Source organism: Mercenaria mercenaria, unplaced genomic scaffold (genome assembly GCF_021730395.1).
Source record: "Mercenaria mercenaria strain notata unplaced genomic scaffold, MADL_Memer_1 contig_587, whole genome shotgun sequence".
Classification (NCBI taxonomy): Eukaryota; Metazoa; Mollusca; class Bivalvia; order Venerida; family Veneridae; genus Mercenaria; species Mercenaria mercenaria.
This window is the reverse complement of record NW_026463468.1, coordinates 33,339-59,070: the sequence shown is the minus strand read 5'-3', so window position 1 is coordinate 59,070 and position 25,732 is coordinate 33,339. Positions and strand designations below refer to the sequence as shown.

Below are 25,732 nucleotides of genomic sequence, written 5' to 3'. Positions count from 1 at the left end.
ATACCACGGTTTATTAGTTTTTGTGTGTTCTTAATAGTTTAAGCACTGACATCGAAAGTATGGCTAAAAAATGATCTTTCTTTAAAATATAAGTTTGGTCATATTATGAACATCAAGCATGAGTTTGATTGTTCACCATCTTAAAAATACCAAAATCAAGAAAAAACTCATGACCGAGTCGGGAATTGAACCCTGATAACCAAGGCAAATAAATAAGCTACGGTGGAACATATTTTCAACAGACGTTACATATAAAGGTTTGTAATTAAGGCAATTTTCCTCCGTTACAAACATTGTTTTTTTTTTCATTTTTTTATGACATCTTTTTTTACTGAAAACAACTAAACAATTTGAACATTCTTGTGTTGAATGCGTGCTTGTATTTAGATAAGTCACAAAAGAAATACTGAAAGTACCAATTAAAGCATTATGTGACAAATAACTGGTTTTGTCAGCTTTTCCGAGTCATTTAGTGAGAGTTATAGATAAGCTTTAGGACATAATAATATATATTTTAGGTTTAAACATAGCAGCGAAGTGCTGACCTAATTCTTATTGCAACACATTATAGGTTCATAAGAGAAATATTATTTGCAACAAACTAATCTCAGTAAATGCAACGTTACAATATTTCAGACATTCAAAATAATGCATTAAGCTTTTTTAAAGTTCACTTAAGTTTGTAATGAATTCCTTTTTCAGATCAAAGTCCCCGCAACGATCAACTCCACTAGCGGTACGTAGAATATATAAAGGTTCAACACGAAAATTACTTTAGATAAGATAGGACGGTCGTAATTAAGTTCAGTCTTGTGAAACTTTACAATGAATTTTATTCCATGTACTCATCAACTGTTCTGACCAAGTCCTGAGCACGTGAAAACGTGACGAAAAAGCATCTATTAAGCACATAATTATGCTTCAATAACATGTTAAATGGTGATTTTATCATGATAATTGCTCACGAATACCTAATAAAATAGTCAGTGGAAAAGATGGATTTTCAAGAAAAGCGTGTATAGTTTTATTTAACATTTCTTGTAATTAAATGCACCTAACATGTATGCGGGTCCGGGAGAGGGTACAAAACTTCACATATTGATAATAAATACTGATGGAAATAAAATAAAAAAAATGGGTTGTTTGCATGATTGGGATGGCGGGGTGACTGGGTGGAGGAGCGAGGTGGGGAAAGGGTACAATTTTGCATATTGATAAATATTCATGGAAGGTTAAATGTTAAAAGGTGGGGAGGGCGGAATAGGTGTGACAAGGGCGATAAGGTGACCGGATACACAACTTCACATGTTGATAATAAATGTAATCAAATTCTACCAATTGGTTAGTTTGATATGTATAAATATGTGGATTTTTAAAAAGTTAAAGGGCAATAACTCTGAAGTTACTAAAATATGTTATGAAGCAGAAATTGCCAAATTATAAATTTATAATATCCTGTATATACTACTCAAAATTTGATAAGGCCACTTTTTTAATCTGTAACTAATATTATTTGGTAACACACTGACCAGTTTATGATATATTAAGTTTTGTTTTTATTGTTTATTTGATAAAATCGATTAATTAGTCATCTGAATTGAATTACGAGAGAGATTGTCACGCCTAACGAATAAACGTAATTTTCTAAAAGTAATATTAATTCCTTATATGTATATATTCTGTGTCAGGAAAATCTTTCTGTCTTCAAGTTCATCATAAAGATCTAATGTCTGGAATTTTTGAGAAGGAATGTAAGTCGGATATCGACCTCGTACATCTGCCTCTGTCTGTAGAAAAAAAAACGTGCGCACGGGCTTCTCGAAACACCCCGAGCGCTTCGCGCTCTCGATGCTCTCAAGACGCCCGTGCGCAGGTCTTTCCTACAGAGAAAGACCTCGTATTCGGTCGATATCCTATACGTAAATTACCGATATAAAAGTGGTTTCTTTCGGAAAGTTTTGAACGAAACAAGCCGTACTGAAGTTTGTTTTCTGTTCAGTTATTTTTCTGTCGAAGACAAATGTTTGACACAACATGACCGATATTTGAAAAATTGGCTTAGATTTCATGGAGATGATCACTCTGAGCAAGTTTCAAGATGAGCAAATGATAAAACAAAAACATAAGCCACCGATGCAATTGATAGCAAGAGCTCGTAGAACAAGAAATGCCCCCTTGATGCATTCAGTAATTGCACAGGAACAGAAATTATTTGGTCACTGTGCACTAAAGTTCTACTGTTCTTGGTCAAAGTATCTGTGATCTTTGACCTATTAACCTAAAAATCAATAGAGGTCATCTGCCGATCATGACAAACCTCCCTATTAAGTTTTGTGATTCTAGGCCCAAGCATTCTCAAATAAAGGTCCGGACAAATTTTAACTGTTCCAGGTTACTGTGACCTTGACCTTTGACATACTGATCTCAAAACCTACAGAGGTCATCTACTGGTAAAGATCAATCTTCCTGTTGAGTTTTGTGATCATAGGCCCAAGCGTTCCCAAGTTATCGTCTCGTCTGGAAACGGTTTGACTGTTTCGGGTCACTGTCGCCTTGACCTTTGCCCTATTGACCTCAGAATCAAAAAGGGTTATCTGCTGGTCATGGCCAACCTACCTATCCACTTTCGTAATCCTAGGCCAAAGTGTTCTAGTCTTATCATCCGGAAACCGTCAAACTGTTCCTGGCCACTTTGACCTCAACCTTTGACCTACTGATCTCAAAATGAAAAGAGGTCTTCTGCTGGTCATGACTAACCTCACTATCAATTTGCACGGTCCTAGGCCCTAGCCTTCTTCAGTTTTCATCTGGAAATCGTTTAACTGTTCTGTGACCTTGACCTTTGGTCTACTAACCTCAGAATCGATAGGAGTCATCTACCAGTCATGATCAATCACTCTATTAACTTTCAAGAGCCTAGGCCTAAGCGTTCTTGAATTGTCATCCGGAAACCGTTTAACTATTCTGGGTCAATGTGACCTTGACCTTTTACCTTCTGATCTCAAAATCAATAGAGGTTATTTGCTGGTTATGGCCAACCATTCTTTTAACTTTCATGATCCTAGACCTTTAGCGTTCTTGAGTTATCATCCGGAAACGGATTGGTCTACAGACCGACCGACAGACCGACAGACCGACCGACATCTGCAAAACTATATAACCCTCCTTCTTCGAAGGAAGTATAATTAACTCATATCAACTCATACAAATTCAAGAGGTTGTTGTATGTGCTGTATTTTACACGGAAATTAGTCTTTAGTCATGGACACATGACTCGGCAATAATCTGACCCTATTCGGGCACTTCAATAAGATCACATATCGGTTTTTATATAACTAACAGCTGACAAAATTAGTAATATGATAAAATAAAGCACTTAATTCCTACAATATTGGTACGTATGACATTTCTAAATGTGTTAGATGTAAAACATGGTTATTTCTTTTTTTATAAGTGGACAAAGTAGATGAATTATTTTACAGAAATAAGTAAATACAGTTCATATCAGATATGTATCTAGAAATTCAATAGATCAACCCTTTTGTTTTATGTTCGAATGGGCACCATTTTACATAAATATTTCAAAGCTAATTTTTACGCCGATTTTGATTTAATAGTCCTTGCTGACGAAGTTATATCAAGAATAACACTGTCTTTCCCTTTAAAGCTAATGTCATCAGTCACCTATGCAGGAGCATATTGAAAACAAGAGTCCAGTAATTGTAATATTAGTTTTATTTTATAAATACATGAAATGGATAAATCAATGTTGCAGAATCAATTAAATTCAAAAGTAAAAGTTCATTTTAATGTACATCAGTTAAAACTATAAAAATATATAAACTGGGCGAAACAATATTGGTACATTTTATATATATATAATGGGTCATTCCATGAGAAAACCTGTATCAGTGACATCATACATATTAATAGTGCATGCTATATAATTTAAAATACTGGAAAATCATTGTTTTTTATGCTCATGCAGAAACTAGAAACAAGTACATTGCAATACAGTAATGTAAAGCCTATCAAATTCTACCATATTTTACAAATAAATTTCATTTGTGTTGTCATGACAACGGAAATTCCAAAGCACCTATGCATTACTAAAATATAGAGGTGTATAGATAAAGGCTCATAATGAAAACAAAAATATACGTTTAAGTTATTTTTCAGTTATGTCATTTTAGACTGTTCCTAAATATTCAGATGTATGACGTTTCGCAGTGATACACATAATTTGTTGCGGTAATGACTTGAACAATGCATGCCATGCACGACGACGTCATACTGCTTTGATGACGTGTTTAACGTCAAGTCACGTCTCAAAATGCCTTCGGTGACTTTAAAAGCCTTTTAACTCTTGAAATAGTGAAGAAAATTACTTGAGATTTTCAGATTTGAAAGGTTAAAGATTAAAATGGGATACATTTGAGTCCACTTAAGCCGTGCGTGTCGGGTGTTGCACTTTCCACCTCATAAATCAAACTGTCTGCTATTATATTGCTTGGTTACATTCTATGGTTCAAAGGATGTTTTTGCAGAGTTTATTCTCTAAACAATCAAACGTAAAAGCATACTTTTTTCTTTTTTGTTTTAAAACAATGAATATACTTATTATTTATGATACAAACATTAGTATAAAAACCAAAACCACGCTCTAATGTCTTAAACCTATTTGAATACAAAAAGTTACAGCTGTAGCCAGGCGAAGCGCATAATCTTTTTAAAATTGTAGGCTGTTACTATGGTTACATATATTAAACTAGATAAGGAAAAACAAAACAAAACAAAAAAGTCCCAGTTATGCTGTATAGTCACCATATACAAAATAGTTCATTGTAACATCAATCGGAGGCCTAGCACATTTTCGATATTACTTGTCATTTAAAGAAAATTGAGAGAAATTTGTTTGGCTGTACTTTTTGAATGGTTTGAGAATTTTACTACTTAATCAGAAAAACCTTTTTTAATTCAATAAACCTTTTATAAGTATGACTTTGAAGTGATAACATTATTGACACTAAAAGTATTTTTGGAAAATCGTCAGTTTGTTTTCTTTGTTTTATCCACTTTTCCGAAACAAATGATTTTCCTTGTATTGTCTTTAGATATAGGATAGTACCATTTATATTACATAACATTCAGAACACGGATGGTAGTAATAGGAACTCAATAAATTGGAAAATATTTTAAGAAGTTTTGCATTTTGTATCCAAAAAGTATCTTGCTGACTTTTTCCATTGTTCCACAATGATATTCAAGTTGAAATTAAATTTAAATTTACTTCCTTAGTAAATGGATTGTTATAAATTTTTCAGACTGAGTAAATCTTTGTTATACAGTATTTATCACAAAAGCAACATTTTAATGTAACAGGTTTGTTATCTTTCCAAAAAGATTATTTTTCAAATTTGTGGCGTTACCCGATTTTAATAATGAAAAATACATTTTTGCCATAAATCTAATATATAAAACAGACCAGAATGATTTGGATATTGTAAATTAAAGCCGCAATTTACGAAAAAAACCCTGTTACGAATTAGGTGGATCAAATGATATCACATTGCTCCAGTACAGAAGTTAAAGATTTGAGTCACCATTTCTTTGAATTCTACATGACATTTGTATCCTTTTGTTTTGTAACCAGTGGTTTATCATATAGTCTTACATTAGGGAACAACTATATATACTCTTTATTTCCACTTTTCAGTGAATATTATATAAAACTATGTACATTTACATAAGAAATCATGAAACAGCATTAGTATAAACAAGAAATACATGGTTATCAAACATGTGTGACTAAAGTTCATTATTACAATATTCTTTAGATATTTACACAGCAAAATCATATTCATGTCAAGCTACAATGGGATACATTTAACCCATATATCTTAAGTGTAATTCTATTCATAAATCATCAAGTAGACGGAGCAAATATTACTTAAACTATTAATAAAGCAAATTGTTACGACTTTTTACAATTTGATTGAATTTGAAACTCGCGTTTAATTAAGCTATATATAATGATCACTTCGTGTACTTAAAATCGTCTTTTTCTCCTGTTTTACGTCTTATTTTGAATTAACAAAATAATTTGTATGCCCTCTGTACAGTGTAAACGAAGTTATACGTCATGTTTATATAACACCGGGACTTGCTAGCATCAGAACCTAGAACATTCGGAATATCGGGATCTATAAGACATCGTAAGGATTGCTCTGAGCTTCAACAGCAAATGTGCTGAAAGACTGACGGTCCAAAATTTTGAAAAACTGTTACCAGAAATGATTTTCTAATTTCGGCGAAAACATGACGTTCCGAAATAATATGCCTATTTATAGCGCTCTCTTGACATTGACAAACTAGACAGCTTACAATAGTACAACACATACATTTCTTTAATCATCATTAACTTATATGTCTTATAAATTGAATATAAAAAAGCAAACATTTTTATTCCACCCCTGCTCAAACACAACTTTGATGTCACATTGACACATTATTTGGCATTTGGTGCCATACAATGGCGCCCTTGTGAAATTATTCCGCAGACGTATAGCCTCTTCGTCGTTTCTACTTATACCGAATTATGGTTTTGATATATATCATATTTTAAATTCAGTTTATATAAACATATATTATACTGCTCAGCCTTATTCAAGCCCGCCCGCTTAGCTCAGTAGGGAGAGCGTTGGTCTACGGATCACGGGGTCGCGAGTTCGATCCTCGGGAGGGGCGTATGTTTTCCCTGACGATTTGATAAAAGACATTGTGTCTGAAATCATTCGTCCTCCACCTCTGATAATTCATGTGGGGAATTTGGCAGTTACTTGCGGAGAACAGGTTTGTACTGGTAAAGAATCCAGGAACACTGGTTAGGTTAACTGCCCGCCGTTACATGACTGAAATACTGTTGAAAAACGGCGTTAAACCCAAAACAAACAAACAAACAGCCTTATTCATATGATACTGTGACATAAATCTGACTTCATTTTTCATCAACAAAAGTTATCTTTCATTATAAACATGTAAGTAAAATATCAAAATTAATACAAGATCATCAAAATCTAATGAAAAAACTTTTGTGTACTCAGTTACTATAAAAGACATAGAATAACAGAATAACAAATCCATTTTTTGTCCCAACTGGGCATTTTCCCCATTAATTGGAGAACAATAGCTTTAAAGTTGTTCTACACGTTTGAATCGATTTTTTCTCTAGAATGTAGAATTTGATGAAACTCTGATTTTTCAAAACTTCAGAATATACTTATAAAATTCATCAAAAAATATAGGATCGTGTGCTTGATTTTTGCTAGACTGACTTAGAAAATGGAACTCACGCAATTTTCTATATGGGAGTCTATGTAAAATCATAACTTTCGTAACATTTTAGAAACTTTTCTACAATGTAATTTTTTCTAAAACTCTTCATAGTTGTTAAGAAAAAAAATATGGCTTATAATGTGGTTAAATAAGATGTATAGGTATTATTATACAAGTGTATTTTTTTTGCGTCTTTCGGTTTTACTGACAATTAATAAACGTCAAAATCGTAATAATAAAATAAGTGAAAGTGATGTTAACCATTATACACAATACTCACAAAAATAGTAAATCATAGACGTGAGGTTGAGTTGATGTCTTGTGATAATTAACTAAGACAACAACCAACCAAATGTGCTGTCGCCAGTAAAATCTACCACACGATAGTGAACCAATGGAAAAAAGTAGAGGAAACACACATATCTGTAGCTACATGAATGGCAAGGCCCAGTAGCAACCAAGCTGACAAAGGTAACAATTTAATTATATAGCTAGCCTGTTCTATATGGGACTGTCTAGCAGTTAATGACTCGTGTGTGGCTCGAGTATTAGTATAATCCAGTAATTTTAAAGGCAGCAAAGGGAGGTAATTAAAGAATATATTTCAAGGGAGATAATTTATCTGGGAAAAAAAGAAGTTCGGCACTGTGAGTGATATCAATTTATATCTCACTGCTATTTTCCAGTATTTCACCAATAAGCATAAAATAAAATGGGATAATATCAAATCATTGTGTTTCGTTTATACCCCTATTTTCTGGCAAAATAAATATTATTTCATTCAACGATCAAGGTAAATTTTTATGATAAATATGTCATTTAATTGAATATTGTATACATGTACAATAATATTCATATTCTGCAGTTATTAAAAAATGACAAGAATTTCAATAATTTTTGGATTCAGTATAGTCTCATGTTTGTATTATGTCTTGAAAAAGGATATCTCTGGAATTATGGCATTACATTTTATAAAGAAGACCATTTTGTTGGAAAGGAATTCCTTAATTTCATGTCATTTTAAAATTGTGCTTGTATTATCCAGCAGACAATCAATTTACCAAGTTTTATTTAAATATATTCTAAACATCTTTGTAACAAAATCAATTACAGACTGTGCATGCTGAAGACAATACAATTATCTCGCTGTACTAGACGTGTGGGATGTGATGTTGCAACATACAGTCTGTCTTCCTGTTCAAGCCAGAAGACACCACCAACAGCGCTCGTGATTTCGGACTCTTTTGATGCCATTTCACACTGGGAATTTCTATCTTCTAGAATAATAGAGCTCGTGTCCTTTTCAATGGGGATTAGATGAACGTTGTGAGTGAAGATATCACGGACATCATAATCTGTATCGTTTGTGCTGACGACTTTGACTTTTAATTGCGAGTGAATGAAGTAGTATCCTGTCTTTAATACACATACTGTACCTTCATCGGGCATGTATGTCAGACCGGATGTAGCATACATTTGAATATTCGGATTCCAGAATATTTTTGAAGAGTTGCCCTCTTCGACGGTAAGAAAAAGATATTTTATCTATTTTCAATTTCATCTTCTAAATTAGGTTAAGGAATAAAAATGCAACAGTGCTACCTTTATATTAACATTACATTTCAGTTGTGGTATATGTAATTTAATTATACATACGATGAGTTAATATTTATTTTGTGATAGGCTAAAAATACTGATCTCTTTTTATAAATGAACACAACTTTATATCTTTTTTTGAAACGCGTATTTCGGAGAACCATGTAAACAGTTTGAATATGAAATGGAACGACAATTATATAGAAATATGAAAAAAGATTCTACTGTATTTCTACTTGATAGACTTCCGAGCTATTAATGTCAGAAGAAGACCTATGTGCCTCTGCAAACGTTATTTCGGACATTACGAGGAACTACGTAGAACCAATGACCTTCTGAAAACATTCTGAGTGGCTTTCTTTGAAGAGCAGAGTTAGAGCCCAGAGACGCTAAGCCATCGTGGCATTACGTATCACTTTAACGTCCCATTTAAGAAATAAAAATCGTATGTATAGCAGAATATTACCTGGATTTTTGTCACGTGCGAGTTCAACAAGTTTTACCATTGGCGGTTTCATTCTGGTCACGTTGCACTGGTCCAATTTAAGATCTAACGAAGGCAATTCTATCAAAAATAGGAGAAAGAAATAGAAAGAGCATACAATCTCATTAAAAAAGATAGACAATATGCCTTTATCAGTTGAATATATATGTAAATTTGATTTATACGAATGATCTTACTCCGTAAAACCCCGTAAAATAACATTACAACTTTCTTTCAAATACAGTTGAAACCCGATATTTCGAAGACCACTACCATCTCAAAGACATTTTAAAGTCCCGTCTCTGTTCCATTCCGGTAATCTCGAAGTAAAAAAAACTAATTCCTACAGAATTCGAGATACCGACTTTTAACTGAATATTCATAAAAAAATTACGAAAATTCCTATAATAGTTACTATTTGACAGAGAATTAGTCATGCTTACCGGGATTTGCATCACTGTTATACTTTTCAGACACCACCTAAATTTAAAAGAATTTCACAAATGGTATTATTTTGTTTTAGTGGCATTCAAAAAGTCATCGTGAATAAAATGGTAGAAATGATAATTGATTAATAATTTTCATATATCAAAAATAGTTCGAGAACACTTTTGGCAATACTAATGGTGGTAAGTAAGATAGAATGCTGTAAAGAATTAAAAGTAACACAACGTTATGACGCGTGTATCAATTATTTCATCGGATTCTCCCTGCTTTTCCTGTATGAAACATTTTCGTACATCAAAACCCAAGAATGCACGTAGGAGAATAGTAACAGAAGACTATCTGACTCACTATACAGACCTATAACTGATTTACCCACTCTATTACTATTCACAACTTCCAAACATTTTAAACATGAATGTTAAGCTGGTTAAATCTGAAAACGTGAGTAAAATTGTTTATTCAATGTTTTTATTATATAATATGCATGATCTACATAATATGATCTACATTATAATATATATTAGGTACACTAATAATGTTGAAAAATGAATACCTTTGTTACTAAGTTATCAAGGATTAAATCCAAGTTTCCACAACATGTTTTTGTATCATGTTTCCTATTAATCTTAAGGCCTTCGGGGCATGTATCTTTATCATCAGAATTGGTAAAAATTCGATCTAAGCTGTAACATAGCTGCTGTTGTTGTTGTTTATCTTCCAGAAGTTCTTCCCTTAATAGACGCCAGTATGTGACCATCGAAAGGAGGAATGCTATCTCTATACATGTTGCAACAATCAGTATCAGTAACGCCAATTTCTTTAAAAAAGTAAAACATGTCACATTTAGACTATGACATGGAACGACCATTTAAAGCCATCTATAAACCACAAAATGATAATAATAAAAAACATGCCAAAGGAATGACTTTCATTAATTGGAAGTTTTAGATTCTACGAAAAAGGAAGAAACTGTTATCACTCTGTAATACACTATTCAATCTATAGTTACTGTAACATAATATCGAATATAGTATTATATGCGCATACAACATCAAACGGTCTTTATATTAAAGACCCCATTTTATTTGACAACAATTTATTAGGTCTGTGAATTTTGTTTTCTCACGTGTCATTATCATTTAACTGATACTAATTGCGCGCCATTGTCATAAAAAATATTTTTACTAAGTAAACAGATATCGTCAATGCATCTTACAGCTCTTCACGCTCTCTTGAAGATATAATCAACCTGGATAATCCGTGGTTTGCTCATACTTCAAAGAGAGATTCAGTAAAATAAGCTTTGCATGCAGATACCACTTCTTTTATAGATTTACATATTTCAATTTCCTTGAAGGGCGAATTAGAATAAAAACCATATCTCTCCGCAAATTCAATTTTGTTGAGGCAGCGCTTTTCGGAAATACACCACGGAAGTAAATGTTAACAAGCTCAGCAATACTGAAAATTGTGAATGTAGGCGTTATATTATAAAGGTCAAGGGGCTATAAAATGTAATATGACAAATAAAATTTGCACAACAGAGCCTGCCTACGAACCATTCTCATGAGTTAAAGTGGAATTAAACAATTGAATATAAGTAGGGGTTATACCAATCATTCCACTAATGTTAGATTGAGATGTTGCAAAAGCGCATACAAGAATATCTATATCGACTTTATGTATAATAATCAATGACAATAACTCAACCAAAGTGCAGCCATTCATATAACATGTTATATGTTCCCAACCAAGCCTATTATTTATCATTTTTGTGAACTTTCATCCAATCAATTGAAAAAAGAAAATTCGCTTGGATACGCACAAAATATATATGACAGGAGTGTTGCTTATAAAATTGGTTATCACAGCGGACGAACACGTGGACCGGACTAAAATGTTTAAATAGATATTCATTTGTTGGGGATATATAATAGCAAAAAATGTCATTTTAACCATGTAATTTTAGACTTACGAAACTGTACCTTGATAGAACAATCCACCATGGTTTTAAATGATTGCCAGGATGATGAGGTATGACTAATTACTCTTTTCTTACACGTCCATTTCAATGTGTGATTGTTCTGTAATATCCTCTCCCATGTAGAGACATTTTTGTTACCTTTCCTTTGTCAACTGTGATAATGAAAATATTTCATTCTTTACATTGATATTTTGTCGTATGAAAAGATTTTACTGCAGTAAAATATTATTTTGACGTATTTCAATTCATCTTTAAAATTTATTCCCTGCAACTTCGGGGATACTTATAGTATTGTCATGAAAGTGTACAATAAAGAGAGCTTTTGCAATACCAGCACCTTTATAAAATATATTATGTACATAAAAACTCATTTAGGAATAAATTTACTATAATTGTTTGCGCGAACATAATACTTGATGCTAATATTTTATTCGAACGAGAATGTATACCTATTGTGTCTTATGTTCCACAGTCTGAGAGTTATGGAGTTTTGTGAGGACCGCATAAAGCTCCCGATACCTTATAGCCGAATACTACCTTACCAAGAAACATCATGCAACATAAAGGTCTGTCCTCTTAAACTTTATATGGAAACATGTACATTGGAAATAGTCGGAGAAGCTTCGCAACATAAGTCTTAACTGGATCATAACTTAGATCATAATGATCAACGCGCGAACTGGCATTATAATTACTTTCTTAGTAATATCTTTATGTTTGTTGCGCTGCATTTCCATATCTTAATTAGCAAAAAAAGAAGAAGAAGGAAATAATCGATAAAAGTAGCATTATTGTTTGTCTCAACTAACAGAAATGTATCGGATTATTATTATTATTATTATTATAAATTTATTATCATCATTATTATTATTAATAATATTATTATTATTAATGTTTATTACTATCTATGCTTGAAACTTTATTGTTTAATGTTTTTTTAAAGTTCAAATTTGCAAAATACGCGCACTTGGCTAATTCAATTCTGACATATCTGCATACAGTCGGAATCAAAAGAACACTGATGAAGATATTCCTGAATGTTAATGAAATTTACCATCGTAACACCAGGAATAATTATAAAACTACAGACGAATTATGTACGTGTACAGTAATTTCCATATCGTTTATGGTATGATGCATTCCATTGGAAATATCAAAAGTTCCTATGTAATGGTCTTACCAAATGTTGCACAATAATTTTCAGCAAACTTAATTAAGTACTTTCGACACAAATACAGTTTTAAGAGTAAAATAGACGATTTACATGCAGCATAGGTAAACTGAAATCTGAAACTCATTTTTAATAAAAGGATTAAGCGTTTCAAGATACTCCAATAAAGTGTAATTATACGTAATTTTTTAGTAAACAGAATGATTTTTATAACAGATATACTTTATTAGTATATTACAATAGAAACCCGCATTAATATTCATCAGCCATGTGATTGTAAGGTCTATTAATCATCGATAGCTTTTACAAGGCAGTCTTAATCAAACAACACAAAGTCTAACGTAAATATATGAAAAACTTTATGATACAATGGTTTTACCTGTTATATCTTATTCAGCTCCCATACACGGTGATTAATCTTACTCGTGTATAAATTCTGTTCAAAATTATAATATAGAGCCATGAGATATTTTCTTGGAGTAGGGAAATACACATCAAATGCAGCTGTAATTGGGGACACGGGCTGGAAGCCAGTATTTTGTTAACCAATGGGATGCAGTGGCAAGGCAGTACTGCAGAACTGTTGAAGATGCATGATTCAAGATTAAATAAAAAGGTTTTCAACTGGGTAAAAGCATCATCCAATATTAGATGTAAAACCAGTATTTTCGCATCTGTCAAATGTTTAGTAATATTTGCATAGTTGGTATAGATAATATACATTTACAGCATTGTACTAAGACTTTTGTCGACGGGTTAGAAAATAAGCTTTTATATGTTGAAATTGATAAATGGAAACAATCAGTTACACCTGATGAATCAATAAGAGGAAAAGGTTATAATAAATAAATAACGTATAAATGTATAAAAGCTAATGTTGAAACGAAATTTTAATATGTTAAAGAGTCATTACCATTTCACTTCCGTAGTGCTATGACAAAATTTAGATGTTGTGTAGCACCCATCAGAATAGAAACAGGGAGGTGTGAAAATGTAGACGTAAATGAACGAACTTGTTTCAATTGTTCGAATTGTATTGAAGATGAAAAACATGTTCTACTAAATTGTTCATTATATATGTAGCCCATTGAATTATTTTAGATGATAATGTCAACTCTGTCACTTTGCTAAGTTCTCATTTTAATGCAAAACGGGTAAACACCTTTAGTTATGACCTAGTTATTGTAATGTGTACTCACCTAACTTTGGTATTACCTATCTATAGTATTGCCTATCTATGGTATTATCTAACTATATTGCCTAACTGTAGTAGAATGTTTACTACAGCTTAGTAATTATCTCGTGTTTATGGTGCGAATGGAGTGAGTGAGATATTTTCTTAGTTCATCTTTTTCACGTGTATCAACCCTTTTAACCTTTTACTAACGCGCCAAAACCTAACTTCCCGCCGAAAATACATTGTCCCAGCGCAGTTACGTCTTGGTCTTAGTAGTGAGAGGAAGGTCGCGAGACCCCTCTTAATATCTTTGGTATATTTATACTATAAGATGATTAGTAATTTCTACATGGGTACCACAACCCCATTATTTATTTAAATAATGGCACTACAGACGATTCTGGTAAGCTTGTTTTTCTTAAGTAATTAACTTTGCTGTAGGACCGTATTTCTGTGATATTTTTATATTCATTGTAACCGGGTCGACCAGGGGTAAGGTTATCATATTCATCTGTAAGGGAGGAATTGTATTCAGACGAAATTTGAAAGATTTTGAAAATTTAGAGAAATTCTGTGTATTATTCGCTCACACAAATATAGTAAAGTATACAGCCAAAGCCTGTTTTAATAATTTAAAACATAGGAACATTTATTGTATAGTAAATAATGTTAATATATTAACATTGTTATTTGTAGTTCAAGAAAATAGAATGAGACAACATTGAACAAATCTGCAAATATATATCAAATCTGGTCTGACACAACTTACTTACTATAAAAGATTTCTTTAGGCAATTACTTTATGTTGATGTCTTAAAGCAGTTTTAGCTCCACTGGGTCGGCGTCCATGTAGACGTCTAGATTTGGTTAAGTTTTTATATCTTAGCTTGAAGCTTCCTACACTTGGTCACGGTGATGATATGAAATACAGTGCACAGGTTCCATAACTCTACTCTGCGTTTTTACAGTTTTACAAAACTATAAGCCTTTTTGTTTCTTTTTGTTTTTGACTTAGCAGTTTATGGTTAAGATTGTGAATGTGAGCCGGTATCTCAGTACACACTAATGGGAATGGATTGAAATTTAATACAACTGTTTACTGTCATGATCTGACAATCGGTACACATGTTTCTTAACTCTACTTTGCAAGTTCTGTTTTTATGTAAGCTGGCATCTTAGTACCTACTTGTGGGAATGGATTGAAACTTCACACAATTGCCCATTGTCATGATCTGATATGCATTGTACAGGTTCCATAACCCTATCCTGCAATTTTACAAATTATGCCAATTTTATTACTTTGATATTCATTCAGTTGACAAGGCTGTCGAACAGTCGAGCATTGCTGTCCTCTGACAGCTCTTATTTACTTGGTTTGGTCACAGATAGATTCAAAATTTCCGTAAAACACCAAATTTCCCTACAGCAATTATCTGCAGCTAGCCACAGATAGATTCGCAGTTTTCTCATGCTTTTTAATTTTATGTAAGTAATCGTTTGAACGTATACCCACTTTTAAGGATTTTAATAGTTTTATGTTGGTGACTTAGTCATCCTAATAGATATTAGGTTTTAGAATAGGTGAATGTGTATAGATCAAATTGTCTCTTATATTACTGTATAGGAACGCATACGTATTTTTTAAGATATTGTGATATTGTAATATTTTATCATGCTGTATGTATGAAAGAGACATAAATAAATAAATCTTTTTATTTGACTTTGATATTTTCAGTAAATTACAATTTTGTAATAGAAAATTGATAAGTTAACAGGTCTGAGTGCAAATTAAAAAATATCACGTTGTTGTGAATTGAATGTTATTAACATGTTCATATGATTTTTATTAATACACCAGTTCTTTTTTGGACTGAAAATTGTCTTTAAAGCGTGATTTTGATAATACAACAATAAAGATCATCGTTATATCTACTGATATATTTGACAAAAGTATTGGAGAGGAGGAAGGAAAGGGGGTGGGTATAAACATTCCAATCAAAAGCAGTTGCCAGGTGGGATGGCAAATGTCCTATCTAATATTTCAAATGTCCTGGGGCGGGAATGTCTTTCAACTATATGACATTCATTTTTGAGATTGAATTTTAACCTACTGACCAACAAACAATAGTGAGGTCTACTGACCACATGCAATAATCCCTAGAAGTTTCATTACCGCAGACCTTACATGTAATAGTCTCTAGTAATTGATCTGAAACCAAGTCTTCTACCGATAGACGAATCGATAGGTTAGTTTACTGACAGACCAACAGACAGACAACCGACCGATCAACTATGAGCAATACAAGAACCTAAGCATTTGAACAGTTTGAAATTTGTACATATGTTTCCGTTTTGCACTCTCCGTTTTAATCATTTGAATTAAATATTTTGATACTTCCGCTAATCCTTCACAATGTTCAGAAAATATCCAACATTTTTACACCGAATTAAAAGAAACCGTGTCATTACCAGCAGCACGCGGATTTGACAATGATGTTAACAAAAAGTCACATAATGTAATGTCATGTTATCTATAGTCATGCGGTTGATCATACGTGTATAACTAATCGTAAAGTATAATTTGAATACAGATATAAAACCATTTATCATTTATCATGTATATCATACATGCCCAAAGGGTTATATCAAAGGAGGACGTAAGCAAAATTTAAAGAACATCACTGTTGAAGCCCAAAGGACATGAACAACAAAGGGAAGAAATTCTAAAAAACAATTCACAGAAAAAAATCCAAGTCCACAACAAAAATCGTTACCAGGTACAAAATACACCGAAAAATTTGAGGTATCATCCATGTTGTACCACAGAAAAGTGGTCTCGGTTAAAATAAAAAAGAAAACAAAGTAAACTATTTAATAAAACGTTAAAAGTGAACAAAAAGGGATCTGCTAAATAAAATATATTTTTATGTTATGCTCTGGACACGAGATATGATGGGCAGATTTAACCTTGCTGTGACCATAGCCTTTGACCTACCACCCTACTTTATGCATTGTGCACATCGTTTCATCACCACCTATCTACATGTTAAATTTGAAATCAATAACCTGCATGTTTAATAGGTTATGCTCCGGACACGAAATTTGACAGAAAAATTTGACCTCTGAGCTCAATCTGTCCTTTGATCTACAGAGCTGGGGTCAAACGCTTTGCACATTGTCTCATTGCCATCTACTTATAGGCTAGGTTTAAAGTCAGTAACTTTATAGTTATAAAGTTATGCTCCGGACACAAATTATGACGAACAGACATACAGACGCACGCGCCATCACATAATATGTCCCGTTTTTCAAAAAATGGGCGTATAACAAGGAAAATTCCTGGATGTAAAAACACAGTCACATTAAACCAGCAAATGAAATATTTAAAGAGGAGTTTTTTATGCGACAACAGAAAACTGAGGTGAGAAAAACGAATTACAACGGACATACAAAGCAACAGATAGAATGTGAAATTCTGAGGAAAAGCAGCAAACTGAAAATAACGACAAAGCTTTGAAACGGACAAAAGCATAAAGCAGGTCACTAAGGTGTTTAAGCGCATAGTTTTGTTAGTCAAACACATACCCAACATAATTCTAGCTTATCTGTACCCTTTCTTCAGATAAGGTACTGAGTATTGAAGTTCTCATACATATGTATGCTTGAAGATATTGCCATGTTTTTGTTTTCTTCATTGAACCGGATATTTTGTCTTATTGTCTGGGTCAACATGTTTTAAGTCAGTTTCTCGAAAGTGGATTTGAAAAACTGTAACTATTTTAAAGCCGTTGGTTTTGGTCAAACTGGCTATTTTAAGGGGACAATTCTTGGAGCTTGACCCCTCGACATTAAATGAATAAGAATTTAAAAAAGTTTGTTGGAATTTAATTTCGCTGATTGGCTCAACCACGAAATCCACGCAAAATAGTCCCTCAAGCAGTACTCCATAATATGTCAGTTAAGTATCTAGAATGTCTCCAGTTATCAAATTATTGCATTAGAATTTAAACATTCTTTGGCATGTACCGCCTAATTTCGTAAATGGTCACTAACATTTATTTGTGTTCACTGACTGCAAAATACATTTTAGAATTTCACTGTAGTTATTTTTCAAATTTGATTTTCCTATCCTAGTTGCTAAATCAAGTTGGAGATATACTAGCAATGTATAAATTTACTAAACATAGTTTCCTTCAGAAATCATATGAATAGTAGAACTTTTGAATTCCATTTGTCTAATATTTACATTGCTTTTATATAATTATATTCAGCCGAAATTAATAAGAAATGCAAGTTTGTAAAATTAATATAATTCCCTTTACCTATCTTGATTCCGCCAGAAATAAATGACTTGTCCTTTGGTCTAACCAACATCAAATGCATATTGAAAATCATATTGAAATCAAAAGCATTAGTCCGTTTCTTAAATACTTCATGTTAAAAGGCAGAAATTACAAAAGTTAAAGGGGAATATTCAACCTTTGACCGTATTTAGAAAAAGTTTAATGAAATATTTTAACTGGCGTAAACTTTGTGAAAATCGAATCTGATTACATAACTGGTAAACTAGACGTGTAGTGTTGATATTATATCTGAAAGTGTTATTGTCATCTGTGGTTAACCACAGTTTATGTAGGCGAAGATAAACTGGTACGATTTTACGCACACTTATAACATTTGCTTCAATTATTCGAAACACTTTTCACAAAGTAATGCATGAAAACTATCTCTTAAATGCAGCATGTTTCAAAATTTCTTTTTATTGAAAGGAGATGGACATGAATTTCATTACAAACATGTTTTGAAACAAAGCAGCTCTATATTTAACAAAAACATACATATCACTTGTGAATCAATTATAATACACGATAGCTCCTGTTTAAAATATTTCAACTAGTATTCGCTCGATCTAACGAGATGTCGACGAGATCTAACACTGAAAGAAACATCCTCTACATGTTTTTGTATAAGCTATTCAGATATCTAAATCTGAGGATTATTTCTCTGAGAAAAACCCTTAAATAGATTTTATTTAAAGAATAATAAAAACAAAAAATTGATAACAATATTCGTTATCAATGATTACAATGATGTCTATTTCGACACAAACAAAATGAAGTATTCGCACCTTTACAAATATTTTCTAGTATTTGTAATTTTAACCAACATTCTTTCTACAAAACAGAAAATGAAATGAAACAAAACAATTATAAACTGAAAAAAAACCAAACTTTTTATTATTAAAATTGAATTACAAGTCAGGAGAAAGTTATAAATATTTACTTCTCAAAACGAAGTAACAGCTCGTTTCATGTCCTCTCGTGGTCAGCCAGTCTATTTTTATTTTGATTTGTTGAGTTTTATGCTTGAGTTAAGGTAAAAGACAATATATTGTACAAGAGCCATAGACGGTTAATATAATTAATATTTTCGTTCGTATGAAGCAAAATAGTCATAGAAAAGTTATCTTTCTCTGACTTTTCTTCTCTAAGCTGGACCAAATATTTTGGAGTTGATTTTGTCGTAACGGTTTAGATTGAAAAATGATGTATAAAGCTGAAATTGTTACAAAATCGAGGTACTGTGCTATCAAGAGTTCAGCATAAGTCTATATTAGTTGAAATTTGATTTGTTTGCTACATATCGTTATGGTATAGTTATAAAAATATAATGTACATGTTAGATGTATCTGCTTAACGTAACAATGGCGTCATCATAAAATATCACGTTTCACGTCATAGAACATTCATTGGTAACGGTAACGTTATATTATCTTCAGAATAGAAGACAGTATCAATGGATCTCAATTTATAATAAGTCAGGTCATTTAGTTTTATCAATCTAATACTAGTAATTAAATTATTAAAAATACGTTTGAATTGAAGACTTGCAATAAATACAACTGTTTGTACTGTTATAACCACGTTACCTATTACGTTCGTTGTAAAGTCATCAAAAAAGCGGAATAATTACATGTTACTATGTATATGTATCTGTCATCGCAAATTTATAAAACTTGTCACTTTTTATGTTGATCCTTCAATAATAATAACAGTCAACAGTGTGCTTCGTGAAGCTTTTCATTTATCTGTTTTATGAAGCTTGCAATAAGTCTGCTTCGAGGAGCTTGCCGATGGTCTATTTTGTGAAGCTTGTCATTTGTTTGCTTCACGAAGCTTGCCATTAGTCTGTGTCGTGAAGTTGGTTTAGTCGTCTTCGTGAAGCTTGCAATCAGTCTGCTTCGTTAAGCTTGTCATTATTCTGATTCGTGGATCTTGCCGTCATTCTTCTTCGTGAGTCTTGCCACCGATCTGCTTCGTCGTGAAGCTTTGCATCCGTCTGTTTCATGACGCTTGTCATTAGATGGATACGCTAATTAGTTCAGTATATAATTTGGAGATACAAATAAAAGTTTAGAACTGAAACTGAGGGAGCCTTCAAACATAGACACAGCCCGTAACCGAAACTTTGTCGAGAAAAAATGAATCAGAAGAATAACTTTTAATACATCTGAAAGAATGAAAAACACCAAAAAAGACACATAAGCCTTATTCATTGTACATCCATGAATTTCTGCCTAAAATACAACTTCACAATTTTTAAACAAACAAATACAAAATCCTGTATTCAAATCCCATTTCAGTAAGAAGTGAATTTTTGCCAGAACTACAATCATTCATACAGAGTATATCAAATATATCAATGTGTCTGTTTTCCTTATGTTTTGACTTAAAGTATTCAGATAAATTTCTATAAATAGTAACGTCCATTTCTGGCCCATTTATTTCCAATGCTTACAAGTCTGTTCTTTAACAATATGTCTCGAAAACAAGGTTTCTCTCCCAATATATAGAAACCATTCTCCACAAGACTGCTGATGTATATAAGTCGTGTGGACTTTGTAGTGTATTGTCGTTTTTGTAAAAGTTTTCCCTTGAATACACATACTGCCGCCACACAGATACATAATACTTATTTAATATTGTACACTGTGATACACGATGTTTCTGAATCACACGTAAAATGTGAGAAATTCTAGTTTTATAGACATCAGGGGAACCCTTCATTTATGCTATAAAAACGGTTATAATGAACTCTAAGACACGATTGCATCACAGCAGAAAACAGTCACGATTGCCTCACAGTAGAAAGCAGTCACGATTGTCTCACTATAGAAAACAGTCTCTTATTCTATACCTTGTGGATACTGAAATGATTACTTCCCGAACCAGAGACAAGATTGTATGGATGTGATGTTTTCACATAAATTCGATCATTTTTCTCAAGGTGAAAGATTGCTCCCACATTACTTGTCAATTCTGCATGTTCATTGGCCATTTCACACATAGATCTGACGTGTTCAAGCAGAATTTTCTCGGTGCCTTCTTTGAATGAAATCATGTGTACAACATGTCTAACTGTTTGGTCATTCTGGTCAAAAGGCATGGTGCTATTTTCAACTCTTATTGTAAGCTGGGATAATATGTAATACTTGCCCGACTTCTGTATATAAATTGAACCGTCTTCATGTACATGTTTAACTATATTTCCTGAGTTTGAAGTTAACTCCCAAAATACCTTTGTTGTCTGCCCTCGAGCTGCGAGAGAAATGAATCTGAATTAGACATAGTATTAATCTCTTACTTTCATAATATGAAATCAGACTGATCAAAGAGTAATACAGCATTCGTATTTCGATGCAGGTTTATACAGAGTACGATGACTCAGGACGTTTGTGGTTCAAGCCAAGAAATGTGAATGCGACTGATTCATTAATGAAATCCTCAACGATTCAGAAAGTACTTTTTAAGTTAACTTGCATCTGGCAAATGTGCATCACTTAACACTTCTTATTAATAGAGGATATTACATGAGTGTCTTTTCATACAGAGCTTATTTAACGAGTTTAATAGATTCAATGTGGAAAGGCACACATGTAACATTCTTTTAATCACATGTTAGCTTTTTCTCCCCAAAAATCAGAATATCATCTTTTTTACCTCTTATAGAGCAATTTGATATGTGATATTTTTATGAATGTTATAAATTTACCAGGCTTTGCATACGATTCAACTTGTTTGAGATGTATCTTATCGTCTTCTCTGCGAGTTTTGCTACAGTTACACTTTTCAAGATTGAGAGGAATGTATTCTGAAATGTAAAATTTCTAACTTTATCTTTACAATAAATATACAAATTTAAATGGATAAAACAGATACAATTTTAAGTTTTGTTTAGCTTGATACTTGATTCAAAACCATACGTTTATTTAATATTTCATAAAGTATTTCAAGGACAAACAATTGAATTTGTAAATGATCTCTTTTCAATTAACAAAATATTGTTTTTCCATACATTAATATAACTAACATCACAAACGATTATCCCATTTAAAGGCGATTGCATTACGATATGTTTGTGTCATTTAATTGCCAAAGAGATGAAATATTGTATCTTTAAAATATGATTTAAAAGATTAAGTCTGATACTTCACGATATAAACAAAGATATTCAAAATACTAAATACCTGGAAATGCATCACTATTGTATTTATTGGCAGTTATCTGAAATTAATAAAAACAACCGATTTATAAGAATTTGATATGTAAAACATGATATATACTAGCATAAAAAGTAATGTAAGTATATGGTATTTCACAATATAAGTTTACTTCCTTATTCTTTTATTGCTACCATTTATAAAACGAAGTTATTGTGATTTATGAGTTGAACCACTCAACTGAATTGGTTGGACCAACAAAAGAAATTCCCTTTATCATTATGGAAATATATACTTCTGTCGTGTATTTGAAAAAACTAAACATTACAAACAAATTTATACAAAATAGTATAAATCTATATAAGATAAGGTATACCTGTTTTACGAATTTGTTAAGTACGTCACTAAATTTGCCGCAATGTTTGTTTCGATCTGTGTTCTTGTCATTCAGTACAATAAGCTGTTTCAGCAAATCAGGATTGCCGTCAGCTAAGCTCAAATCATATTCAGAGTAACAGAAGGTCGGTTCAACTTGGACTGCCCTGCGTGTACGCCAGTACATGACCAATGCCGGAAGTATTGTTATATTGATTGTTGTTAAACAAATCAATATACGAAGTCCGTAAATATGTAACTGTAACTAAAAAGAAACATATAATGTTTATTGAAATGGGCCTTAATGTATGTATAAATCAAATTTATTCCTGATGTTTAACTGGTTCATTATATCTCCACAGCCTAATGGCGAGCTTCTCGCTATTTTTATACAACAGTTAGCTAACACTACTTTTAAGTCTAGTCTTCTGGCAGTGTTTTCAGTCAAGTGCTTTCAACTTCATCTTTGTAGTTTAAGGGAACCTCCTTAAATGGAAAGGTTAAGATATGAGTATTGTAATAAGTACGGGCTTTGATTTCACATTTTAGTGATATCACATGTCTAACTCTTTCGAATTTGAATAACAATAAAATGTACGACTTGTTTTATGAATAACATACTAAATGAGTTAAATCAAAAAGAATAACAAACTGATAAAAAGAGTTATCGAAACTCTCGTAAGTGTTTCGTAAGCCTAATGGTTGATTTATATGCAATCGGATAGTATAAGAGGTAGATTTGGAAATATACTGATTAATCAAAACCAAAAGGAAAACAATATGCAAATCCAAACCAGCGAAACATTCCTGTTCCAAGAAAGATCAAAGCGCTAACTGGATATAATTTTGAATCTATACATCCTTGGAATGCTGCCAGAAAAACATAATAAGAAAAATGTTTTGAATCCCTCAAAATAATTACTGATTAAAAATCTAATACCTTTCATATGAGGTAGAGAAAATATTTAGCTGAGTGTCATTAATTCTGAAGATTTTTCTAATACGAGACGCCGTTACACCCATGGCCTGAGAATACAATTTTACATATTCTAGAGGATGATTTCAAAACAACTGTTAAATTCTGGAGAGAAAGTTAATTGCATTTATGTAATTATTCCTTTCGGTTCCCCTTTTTGGTGTATCAGAAAATTTATGTTTTGAACACAAACATAAGGTTAATACTTTTAAGTTAAACTCATGTGTCCTCGCCAATAAGGGTCTTATTATTATTTTCCTATTTAAAAATGATGCAAGTAACCTCCTAATAAATTTTCTGAGTTTTATCAGCAGAAGATGATGTCTGAAAAAGTTTAAGACAAACCGGGTGCGTTTAGATATGTTTATTTTAACCTTAAAACAAGTATAGAATTTCGCAAAGTATTCTGATACTATTTCGAATAATGATTATTATTACAGTTCCTTACATAATTATACATTGTTACATGACATATCAATAAAATTTTGTATTTGGTCCTCCTTTATAGTTTTTCCTAAGATAATAGAAGATAATAGGCATTTGACTTATTGAATACATAAAATATAAAGATAAAAGTACATTAAAAAAAACAACATTACACACACATTAAAAGAACGCAGCCAAACAGCTTTTCCGCATGGTAATATGAGTATGTACAAATGCGCGCGCGCGCGCGCGCACACACACACACACACACAAAATCAACAAAAAAAAAACGCAATAATAACAAAGGAGTTATAATTTTGTTTTCTCTTTTAACATTTTAATTTACTTCGAAACTGACTAAAGTTAAAAGTAAATGTAAAAGTTATACCGTCATACTGAGTTTCCATGAAGTGTAACCTCAGTAGTTCCTAACCAATTAGTTTGTAAACCTAACAATCATAAGCATTTATAGTTGAAAGATTTGAATTATTCAAGCGATCACTGGTATGGGTTATTCAGGAGTTGTGTACTTTTCATAATAATGATTAATGAATAATGTAATAAAATAAGAATAGTATGTGATAAAATTTCTGGTCATTAAGAATTCATTGTGGCACAGGGTTTACATCAGGTTATTGTTCTTTTTTGTAATATAAGTTTGTTTAATAGAAAAACACCCCTAACGGAAGGTATGAAATTTACTTCCTGTCTGTTGTCAACAAACATGTCATTTTTCTCTATATTTAAAAACAGCTAGATTTTATAGGTTCAATGTGTACACTAGATTTTTTTTATTTGTTGTCTTCACACTCCTGTTATGAAATATAGAAAACGTTTCCCTCTGCTGTTTACTTAAAAAGAGCTATCGATTTTGTTTTCATTCATTCAATCATTCATTCATACATTCATTATAAAATAATATCTCGTGTATGTAACTTTACTAAAATGACAGCATTACAAGATTTAAATGAACAAAAGAGTCATGATTCATCAGAGCTACTATCAATACCAGGCCAGGCTGTTTACGCATAACTAATATAAAAAATGAATAAAAAGTGTAAATCAACGAGTGAATATCCTGTGAATTAATGTTCCTCTTTAATTCATTCTTCCTTGCTTATAGTCTGTGATGAATGGTAATCTTGTGGATTTGTTTGCTATATTTTGAGAAGTTATTTTTTTTTATGAAAGCTTAATATATAAATTATATGTGATACGTTTAAAGAATTCTATTTGTAACATTTTTTCGGCCATTAGTGTG

The 25,732-nt window shown here is 32.1% G+C and overlaps 2 protein-coding genes across 3 annotated transcripts; both read right to left on the bottom strand.

The window, feature by feature from the left end:
• Positions 1 to 3,717: 3,717 nt before the first annotated feature.
• Positions 3,718 to 15,958, bottom strand: LOC123554704 (uncharacterized). Of its 2 annotated transcripts, none has more exons than XM_053535934.1 (6): positions 14,968 to 15,958; positions 11,848 to 11,998; positions 10,416 to 10,679; positions 9,859 to 9,895; positions 9,398 to 9,496; positions 3,718 to 8,852 (listed from the first exon to the last, which is right to left on the bottom strand). In XM_053535934.1, the coding sequence occupies exons 2-6, from the start codon at positions 11,866 to 11,868 to the stop codon at positions 8,443 to 8,445; spliced, it is 831 nt and encodes a 276-aa protein (XP_053391909.1). In that variant the 5' UTR covers positions 11,869 to 11,998; positions 14,968 to 15,958; the 3' UTR covers positions 3,718 to 8,442. The 2 variants fall into 2 exon arrangements, with proteins under 2 accessions (XP_053391909.1, XP_053391908.1); XM_053535933.1 differs by having other exon boundaries at positions 3,718 to 8,859; positions 9,399 to 9,496; positions 14,968 to 15,951.
• Positions 15,959 to 18,936: 2,978 nt separating this feature from the next.
• Positions 18,937 to 24,934, bottom strand: LOC123554706 (uncharacterized). The gene is made up of 5 exons (XM_045344999.2): positions 24,860 to 24,934; positions 23,071 to 23,334; positions 22,722 to 22,758; positions 22,247 to 22,345; positions 18,937 to 21,792 (listed from the first exon to the last, which is right to left on the bottom strand). The coding sequence occupies exons 1-5, from the start codon at positions 24,863 to 24,865 to the stop codon at positions 21,386 to 21,388; spliced, it is 813 nt and encodes a 270-aa protein (XP_045200934.2). The 5' UTR covers positions 24,866 to 24,934; the 3' UTR covers positions 18,937 to 21,385.
• Between the last annotated feature and the right edge of the window lie 798 nt (positions 24,935 to 25,732).